This window comes from Stegostoma tigrinum, chromosome 33 (genome assembly GCF_030684315.1).
Source record: "Stegostoma tigrinum isolate sSteTig4 chromosome 33, sSteTig4.hap1, whole genome shotgun sequence".
NCBI classification, from domain to species: Eukaryota; Metazoa; Chordata; class Chondrichthyes; order Orectolobiformes; family Stegostomatidae; genus Stegostoma; species Stegostoma tigrinum.
In genome coordinates, this window is record NC_081386.1 from 20,681,908 (window position 1) to 20,692,504 (window position 10,597).

At 67.1% G+C, this 10,597-nt stretch overlaps 1 protein-coding gene across 1 annotated transcript in view; it reads left to right on the plus strand.

Moving 5' to 3' along the window:
* The first annotated feature begins 1,200 nt into the window (after positions 1-1,200).
* lysmd2 (LysM, putative peptidoglycan-binding, domain containing 2) overlaps positions 1,201-10,597 on the plus strand; it is a 68,596-nt gene continuing 59,199 nt past the window's right edge. Inside the window, exon 1 of the mRNA XM_048562621.2 lies at positions 1,201-1,666. Within this exon, the coding sequence (XP_048418578.1) occupies positions 1,469-1,666 (198 nt within the window). The 5' untranslated portion in view covers positions 1,201-1,468. The remainder of the gene's footprint in view (positions 1,667-10,597) is intronic.

Genomic DNA, 10,597 nt, shown 5'->3' on the forward strand with positions numbered 1-10,597 from the left:
CACCTGAATATACCATTTTACTGCTATACTGACAAATTCCATTAAATGCACATTGTTGTTAAAGAGCTGCAGTTACACATATTTTCTTCTTATAATCTCAAAAGTGTGCTTATGGGATATGGCATCACTGGCTAGACTGGCATTTATTATCAATCCCTCATTACCCAGGAGGCAGTTAAAAACAAGTCAGCCACATTGCTGTGGGTCTGGTGTCACTTGTAGAAATTTTCTGGGTCATAGTATTTTTCCCTGGATTTTCTTGAAGCCTACCTTCTAATTTATCTAAATTGGCACCATTTAGAAACAGTGCTGGTCACTGCAGCTCACTAGGTTGTGGCCAGAGCCCATTGCTGCCATCCCATTCTCTGTGGGTTCTTTCAGGCCCAAAGTCATCGAGCACAGATTTCTGGTCTAACTAGAAGAGTCTTAACGGTAAACAACATGACGATTATTGAATGATTTACAGATTACGAGTAAAGAACCTACCTCTGACATCTGTTCTATATCTATCACTCCTCAATTTAAAGCTACGTCTGCTCGTGCTAGCCAAGTTTTCACATTCTCCCTGTGTTCGCATGGGTTACCTCCAGCAGTCCAAATATATGGAGGTTAGGTAGATTGGCCATGCGACGATGTGTAGGTTTTCCATGGGAATTACAGGGATGTGGTGGGGATGTGTCCGGGTGTGATGCTCTTTGGAGGGTCAGACTTGGTTGGCCTAATAGCCTGCTTGCACATTGTACGGATTCTATGATTAATCATTTAACATATGTTGTGACCCCACTCGTCACTGTCTGCCATTAAGAAAAAGATCCATGTGTTCTCAGGAAGGGTCTGTTGACCCGAAACATTAACTCTGATTTCTCTTCACTGATGCTGCCTGACCTGTTGAGCTTTTACCGACATTTTCCATTACTTCTACTCCTTTGCCCGTCCGCAAAGTAACTTTCTAACCTATCTCAACACACTACTTTTATTTTCACAGATTGATCAAGAGGGTGTAGCCTCGGAAGAGGGGGTGACAGTGAAAAGTTAGTCACTTTTTGGAGAGCATAACTGTAAGGCTGAAAAAAAAAGGCACAACAGGTCAGAACAGTAGGAAAGTCATCGTTTCAGACCGAAAACGTTCGTCAGGCTTAACCCTCAACAGTGCAGCACTCCCTCCCTACTACACTGAACGATCAAGCCGCGCAAGATTTGAACCCAGAACCCTGCGCTTTCCGGGAGACCTGCTCTACTCTCTGAGCCACAGATAACGGGGAGGCAGACGCCACGCGAAGCGGGCTTTTTATCAGGGAGTTGGCGGCGGTTTTTTTTTGCTGCTGACGGGTCGGTAGGGAGGATCCTCCTGTCATTCGGCCGCTACCTTCTCCGGTGAAGGAGCAGCTTCTCGGCCGCCCCGGCCTCCCCTTTACACCACATCCCCGTTCCTCATTCCCCCCCCTCACACACTCCGGGGAAGGGGAGGATGTCTGAGCCGCTGCCTCCCGGGGCCAGAGGAGGGGACGAGTCGGAGGCCGAGCTGTCCCAGAGCCTGGCCCGGACTAAGACGCGCTCGTATGGCAGCACGGCGACTGTGGCGGCCCCGCTGGCCGAGAAGTACATCCAGCACCCGGTCACCCCGAGCGACACCCTCCGAGGCCTTGCCCTACGCTATGGAGCCACGGTGAGTCCGGGGAGGGGCAGCTGGGGCTAGGCCACCCTCATCCCCGGCACATCCCCCCCCCGACTACTCATCCCCCCCCCCTACTCATCCCCCCCCCCACTCATCCCCCCCCCTACTCATCCCCCCCCTACTCATCCCCCCCCCTACTCATCCCCCCCCCCACTACTCATCCCCCCCCCCACTACTCATCCCCCCCCCCACTACTCATCCCCCCCCCCCACTACTCATCCCCCCCCCCCACTACTCATCCCCCCCCCCCACTACTCATCCCCCCCCCCCACTACTCATCCCCCCCCCCACTACTCATCCCCCCCCCCCCCACTACTCATCCCCCCCCCACTACTCATCCCCCCCCCTACTCATCCCCCCCCCTACTCATCCCCCCCCCTACTCATCCCCCCCCCACTACTCATCCCCCCCCCCCACTACTCATCCCCCCCCCCCACTACTCATCCCCCCCCCCCACTACTCATCCCCCCCCCCCACTACTCATCCCCCCCCCACTACTCATCCCCCCCCCCCCACTACTCATCCCCCCCCCCCCACTACTCATCCCCCCCCCCCCACTACTCATCCCCCCCCCCCCACTACTCATCCCCCCCCCCCCACTACTCATCCCCCCCCCCACTACTCATCCCCCCCCACTACTCATCCCCCCCCACTACTCATCCCCCCCCCCCACTACTCATCCCCCCCCCCACTACTCATCCCCCCCCCGCCACTCATCATCCCCCCCGCCCACCCCCCATCCCCCCCGCCCACCCCCCATCCCCCCCGCCCACCCCCCATCCCACCCGCCCACCCCCCATCCCACCCGCCCACCCCCCATCCCACCCCCCATCCCCCCCACTCATCCCCCATCCCACCCCCCCCACTCATCCCCCATCCCACCCCCCCCACTCATCCCCCATCCCACCCCCCCCACTCATCCCCCATCCCACCCCCCCACTCATCCCCCATCCCACCCCCCCACTCATCCCCCATCCCACCCCCCCACTCATCCCCCATCCCCACTCATCCCCCCTCCCACCCCCCCACTCATCCCCCCTCCCACCCCCCCACTCATCCCCCCCTCCCACCCCCTCACCCATCCCCCCCTCCCACCCCCTCACCCATCCCCCCCAACCCCTCACCCCCTCCTCCCACCCCCTCACCCCCCCAACCCCCTCCTCCCACCCCCTCACCCCCCCAACACCCTCTCACCCCCCCAACACCCTCTCACCCCCCCAACACCCTCCTCCCACCCCCTCACCCCCCCACCCCCTCACCCCCCCCCACCCCCTCACCCCCCCCACCCCTTCCCCCTCACCCCCTCACCCCCTCACCCCTTCCCCCTCACCCCCTCACCCCTTCCCCCTCACCCCCTCACCCCCCCACTCATCCCCCACCCCCCCCACTCATCCCCCACCCCCCCCACTCATCCCCCACCCCCCCACTCATCCCCCACTCATCCCCCACCCCTCCCCACTCATCCCCCATCCCACCCCCCCACTCATCCCCCATCCCACCCCCCCACTCATCCCCCCCTCCCACCCCCCCACTCATCCCCCCCCTCCCACCCCCCCACCCATCCCCCCCTCCCACCCCCCCCACCTCCTCACCCATCCCCCCCAACCCCCTCACCCATCCCCCCCAACCCCTCACCCCCTCACCCATCCCCCCCAACCCCTCACCCCCTCCTCCCACCCCCTCACCCCCCCCCCACCCCCCCACCCCCTCACCCCCCCACCCCCTCACCCCCTCACCCCCTCACCCCTTCCCCCTCACCCCTTCCCCCTCACCCCTTCCCCCTCACCCCCCCACTCATCCCCCACCCCCCCACTCATCCCCCACCCCCCCCACTCATCCCCCACCCCCCCCACTCATCCCCCACCCCCCCCCCACTCATCTCATCCGCCCCACCCATCTCATCCCCCCCCCCGCCAGGACACATTCCACCCCACTCATCCCCTCCCCCCACTCATCCCCTCCCCCCACTCATCCCCTCCCCCCACTCATCCCCTCCCCCCACTCATCCCTACCCCACCACTCGTCACCCCCCCCCCCACTCTTTCCCACCACCCCCCCACTCTTTCCCACCACCCCCACTCTTCCCACCCCGGCACATCCCCCCCCCACTCATCTCATCTCTTCCCCCCCCCCCACTCATCTCATCTCTTCCCCCCCCCCCAACTCATCTCATCCCCCCCCCCCAACTCATCTCATCCCCCCCCCCCGACTCATCTCATCCCCCCCCCCGACTCATCTCATCCCCCCCCCCCGACTCATCTCATCCCCCCCCCCCGACTCATCTCATCCCCCCCCCCGACTCATCTCATCCCCCCCCGACTCATCTCATCTCATCTCCCCCCCCCGACTCATCTCATCTCCCCCGCCGACTCATCTCGTCTCCCCCCCCGACTCATCTCGTCTCCCCCCCCGACTCATCTCGTATCCCCACCCTCATCTCATCTCTCCCCCCACTCCCACTCATCTCATCTCTCCCCCCACTCCCACTCATCTCATCTCTCCCCCCCCCCACTCATCTCATCTCTCTCCCCCCCCCCACTCATCTCATCTCTCTCCCCCCCCCCACTCATCTCATCTCTCCCTCCCCCCCTCATCATCCACCCCCCCCTCATCATCCACCCCCCCCTCATCATCCACCCCCCCCGACTCATCCACCCCCCCCCCGACTCATCCATCCCTCTCCCCCCCAACTAATTCATCCCTCCCCCCCCCCCCCCGGCACATTCCCCCCGACTCATCTCATCTCCCCCCCCCCCCGACTCATCTCATCCCCCCCCGACTCATCTCATCTCCCCCCCGACTCATCTCGTCTCCCCCCCCGACTCATCTCGTCTCCCCCGCCGACTCATCTCGTCTCCCCCCCCGACTCATCTCGTCTCCCCCCCCGACTCATCTCATCCCCACCCTCATCTCATCATCCCCCCCTCCTACTCATCATCCCCCCCTCCTACTCATCATTTCCCCCCCCCCCCCCGACTCATCCCTCCCCCCTCCGGCACATTCCCCCCCACTCATCACATCCCCCCCCCGACTCATCATTCCCCCCCCCGACTCATCATTCCCCCCCCCCGACTCATCATTCCCCCCCCCGACTCATCATTCCCCCCCCCGACTCATCATTCCCCCCCCCGACTCATCATTTCCCCCCCCCGACTCATCATTTCCCCCCCCCCGACTCATCATTTCCCCCCCCCGACTCATCATTTCCCCCCCCCGACTCATCATTCCCCCCCCCCGACTCATCATTCCCCCCCCCCGACTCAGCATTCCCCCTCCGGCACATACCACCCCACTCGTCTCCCCCCCCCCCCCCCCACTCGTCTCCCCCCCCCCCCCACTCGTCTCCCCCCCCCCCACTCGTCTCCCCCCCCCCCCCACTCGTCTCCCCCCCCCCCCCACTCGTCTCCCCCCCCCCGTCTCCCCCCCCCCCACTCGTCTCCCCCCCCCACTCGTCTCCCCCCCCCACTCGTCTCCCCCCCCCACTCGTCTCCCCCCCCCACTCGTCTCCCCCCCCCCCCACTCGTCTCCCCCCCCCCACTCGTCTCCCCCCCCCCCCACTCGTCTCCCCCCCCCCACTTGTCTCCCCCCCCCCACTTGTCTCCCCCCCCCCACATGTCTCCCCCCCCCACTCGTCTCCCCCCCCCCACTCGTCTCCCCCCCCCCACTCGTCTCCCCCCCCCCACTCGTCTCCCCCCCCCACTCGTCTCCCCCCCCCCCCAACTCATCCTCCCCCCCCCCCCCAACTCATCCTCCCCCCCACTCATTCCCCCCCCCCACTCATCCCCCCCCCGGCACATTCTCCCACTCCCCCCCCACTCATCCCTCCCCCCCCCCCTCATCCCTCCCCCCCCCCTCATCCCTCCCCCCCCCCCCTCATCCCCCCCCCCTCATCCCCCCCCCTCCTCCTCCCCCCCATCCCCCCCTCCTCCTCATCCCCCCCCTCCACCTCATCCCCCCCTCCACATCCCCCCCCCACTCATATCCCCCCCTCCCGACTCATATCAATCCCCCACTCATCTCATCCCCCCCGAAACTCTTCCCATTCCCCCCAACTCATCCCCCCCGGCACATTACACCCCACTCATCTCCTCCCCCCTCCCCCCACTCGTCTCCTCCCCCCTCCCCCCACTCGTCTCCTCCCCCCTCCCCCCACTCGTCTCCTCTCCCCCCCCCACTCGTCTCCTCTCCCCCCCCCACTCGTCTCCTCTCCCCCCCCCACTCGTCTCCTCTCCCCCCCCACTCGTCTCCTCTCCCCCCCACTCGTCTCCTCCCCCCCCCCACTCGTCTCCTCTCCCCCCCCCACTCGTCTCCTCTCCCCCCCCACTCGTCTCCTCCCCCCCCCCACTCGTCTCCTCCCCCCCCCACTCGTCTCCTCCCCCCCCCCACTCGTCTCCTCCCCCCCCCCACTCGTCTCCTCCCCCCCCCCACTCGTCTCCTCCCCCCCCCACTCGTCTCTTCCCCCCCCCACTCGTCTCTTCCCCCCCCCCACTCGTCTCTTCCCCCCCCCCCCACTCGTCTCTTCCCCCCCCCCACTCGTCTCTTCCCCCCCCCCACTCGTCTCTTCCCCCCCCCCACTCGTCTCTTCCCCCCCCCACTCGTCTCTTCCCCCCCCCACTCGTCTCTTCCCCCCCCACTCGTCTCTTCCCCCCCCCCACTCGTCTCTTCCCCCCCCCACTCGTCTCTCCCCCCCCCACTCGTCTCTCCCCCCCCCCCACTCGTCTCTCCCCCCCCCACTCGTCTCTCCCCCCCCCCACTCGTCTCTCCCCCCCCCCACTCGTCTCTCTCCCCCCCCCCACTCGTCTCTCTCCCCCCCCCCACTCGTCTCTCTCCCCCCCCCCCACTCGTCTCTCTCCCCCCCCCCACTCGTCTCTCTCCCCCCCCCCCCACTCGTCTCTCTCCCCCCCCCACTCGTCTCTCTCCCCCCCCAATCGTCTCTCTTCCCCCCCCCCACTCGTCTCTCTCCCCCCCCCCACTCGTCTCTCTCCCCCCCCCCCCCACTCGTCTCTCTCCCCCCCCCCCCACTCGTCTCTCTCCCCCCCCCCCACTCGTCTCTCTCCCCCCCCCCACTCGTCTCTCTCCCCCCCCCCACTCGTCTCTCTCCCCCCCCCCCACTCGTCTCTCTCCCCCCCCCCCCACTCGTCTCTCTCTCCCCCCCCCCACTCGTCTCTCTTCCCCCCCCCCACTCGTCTCTCTTCCCCCCCCCCCACTCGTCTCTCTTCCCCCCCCCCACTCGTCTCTCTTCCCCCCCCCACTCGTCTCTCTCCCCTCCCCCCCCCCACTCGTCTCTCTCCCCCCCCCCCACTCGTCTCTCTCCCCCCCCCCCCACTCGTCTCTCTCCCCCCCCCCCCACTCGTCTCTCTCCCCCCCCCCACTCGTCTCTCTCCCCCCCCCCCCACTCGTCTCTCTCCCCCCCCCCCCACTCGTCTCTCCCACCCCCCCCATTCGTCCCACCCCCCGGCACATTTCTCCCCACTCGTCCCTCTCCCCCCCCCCCAGTCGCCCCTCCCCCCCCACTCGCCCCTCCCCCCCACTCGCCCCTCCCCCCCCACTCGCCCCTCCCCCCCCACTCGCCCCTCCCCCCCCACTCGCCCCTCCCCCCCACTTGTTTCCCCCCCAGCACATCCCCCCCCCCAGCACATCCCCCCCCCCCACTCATCTCATCCCCCCCCCCACTCATCTCATCCCCCCCCCACTCATCTCCTCATCCCCCCCCCCGACTCATCCCACCCACTCATCCCCCCCCGACTCATCTCATCCCCCCCGCTCATTTCATCCCCCCCCCGGCACATTCCCCCCCACTCATCTCATCCCCCCGCCGACTCATCTCATCCCCACCCTCATCTCATCATCCCCCCCCCCCCCCGAATCATCATTCCCCCCCCCGAATCATCATTCCCCCCCCCCGACTCATCCCTCCCACTCATCTCATTCCCCCCCCCGACTCATCATTCCCCCCCCCGACTCATCATTCCCCCCCCCGACTCATCATTCCCCCCCCACTCGTCGCCCCCCCCCACTCGTCGCCCCCCCCACTCGTCGCCCCCCCCCACTCGTCGCCCCCCCCACTCGTCCCCCCCCCACTCGTCCCCCCCCCACTCGTCCCCCCCCCCACTCGTCCCCCCCCCACTCGTCCCCCCCCACTCATCTCCTCATCCCCCCCCACTCATCTCCTCATCCCCCCCCCCCGACTCATCTCCTCATCCCCCCCCCCGACTCATCTCATCCCCCCCCCGACTCATCTCATCCCCCCCCCCGACTCATCTCATCCCCCCCCGACTCATCTCATCCCCCCCCCGACTCATCTCATCCCCCCCGCTCATCCCCCCCCCTCATCCCCCCCCCCCCACTCATCCCCCTCATCCCACCCCCCCACTCATCCCACTCATCCCCACCCCCCCACTCATCCCACCCCCCCCACTCATCCCACCCCCCCCACTCATCCCACCCCCCCCACTCATCCCACCCCCCCAACTCATCCCACCACCCCAACTCATCACCCCATCCCATCCCCCCACTCATCACCCCATCCCATCCCCCCACTCATCACCCCATCCCACCCCCCCCACTCATTGCCCCATCGCACCCCCCCACTCATTGCCCCATCCCACCCCCCACTGATCGTCCCTTCCCACCCCTGCCACCCCCTCCCACTCCCCCCTCACCCCCCCCACCCACACCCCCCCAGACCCCCCCACCCCCCCACTCATCTCATCCGCCCCACCCATCTCATCCCCCCCTCCCCCGGCACATTCCACCCCACTCATCCCCTCCCCCCACTCATCCCTACCCACCCCACTTGACACCCCCCCCACTCTTTCCCGCCACCCCCCACTCTTCCCACCCCGGCACATCTCCCCCCCCCCGCTCATCTCATCTCCCCCCCCCCCCCACTCATCTCATCTCCCCCCCCCCACTCATCTCATCATACCCCCCCCACTCATCATTCTCCCCCCCCCACTCATCATCCCCCCAGCACATTCCACCCCACTCATCCACCCCCCCCGACTCATCCACCCACCCGACTCATTCATCCCTCCCCCCGCCCAACTCATTCCACCCCCCTGGCACATTCCCCCCCACTCATCTCATCCCCCCCCGACTCATCTCATCCCCACCCTCATCTCATCATCCCCCCCCCCGACTCATCATCCCCCCCCCCGACTCATCATCCCCCCCCCGACTCATCATCCCCCCCCCGACTCATCATCCCCCCCCCGACTCATCATCCCCCACCCCGACTCATCTCCCCCCCCCCAGCACATTCCCCCCCACTCATCTCATCCCCCCCCCACTCCTCATCCCCCCCCCACTCCTCATCCCCCCCCCCCACTCCTCATCCCCCCCCCCCCACTCCTCATCCCCCCCCCCCACTCCTCATCCCCCCCCCCCACTCATCATCCCCCCCCCCCACTCATCATTCCCCCCCCCGATTCATCATTCCCCCCTCCGGCACATTCCACCCCCCCACTCATCTCCCCCCCCCCCACTCATCTCCCCCCCCCACTCATCTCCCCCCCCCCACTCATCTCCCCCCCCCCACTCATCTCCCCCCCCCCACTCATCTCCCCCCCCCCACTCATCTCCCCCCCCCCACTCATCTCTCCCCCCCCCCCACTCATCTCTCCCCCCCCCCACTCATCTCCCCCCCCCCCACTCATCTCCCCCCCCCCACTCATCTCCCCCCCCCCCACTCATCTCCCCCCCCCCACTCATCTCCCCCCCCCACTCGTTCCCCCCCCCAATCGTTTCCCCCCCCCCCCAATCATCCCCCCCGGCACATTCTCCCCCCTCCCACCCAACTCATCCCTCCCCCCCTCCTCATCCCCCCCCCCGGCACATTCCATCCCACTCATATCCCCCACTCATCTCATCCCCCCCCCCAACTCATCCCATTCCCCCCCAACTCACCCCCCCCCGGCACATTACACCCCACTCATCTTCCCCCCCCCCCCCCACTCATCTTATCTTCCCCCCCCCCACTCATCTCCCCCCCCCCACTCATCTCCCCCCCCCCCACTCATCTCCCCCCCCCCACTCATCTCCCCCCCCCCCCACTCATCTCCCCCCCCCCCACTCATCTCCCCCCCCCCCACTCATCTCCCCCCCCACTCATCTCCCCCCCCACTCATCTCCCCCCCCCCCCCGGCACATTCCCCCCCACTCATCTCATCCCCCCCCCCCCACTCATCATCCCCCCCCCCCCCACTCATCATCCCCCCCACCCCGATTCATCATTCCCCCCCCGATTCATCATTCCCCCCCCGATTCATCATTCCCCCCCTCCGGCACATTCCACCCCCCCACTCATCTCCCCCCCCCCCCCACTCATCTCCCCCCCCCCCCCCACTCATCTCCCCCCCCCCACTCATCTCCCTCCCCCCCACTCATCTCCCCCCCCCCCACTCATCTCCTCCCCCCCCCCCCAATCGTTTCCCCCCCCCAATCATCCCCCCCGGCACATTCTCCCCCCTCCCACCCAACTCATCCTTCCCCCCCCTCCTCATCCCCCCCCCCCCCGGCACATTCCCTCCCACTCATATACCCCACTCATCTCATCCCCCCCCAACTCATCCCATTCCCCCCCAACTCACCCCCCCCGGCACATTACACCCCACTCATCTTCCCCCCCCCCACTCATCTTCCCCCCCCCCCCACTCATCTCCCCCCCCACTCATCTCCCACCCCCCACTCATCTTCCCCCCCCCCCACTCATCTTCCCCCCCCCCCACTCATCTTCCCCCCCCCCCCACTCATCATCTCCCCCCCCACTCGTGTCTCCCCCCCCCATTCATCCCCCCCCCGGCACATTCCACCCCACTCGTCCCTCCCCCCCCACTCATTTCCCCCCCCACTCATCTCATCCCCCCCCACTCATCTCATCCCCCCCCCACTCATCTCATCCCCCCCGACTCATCTCATCCC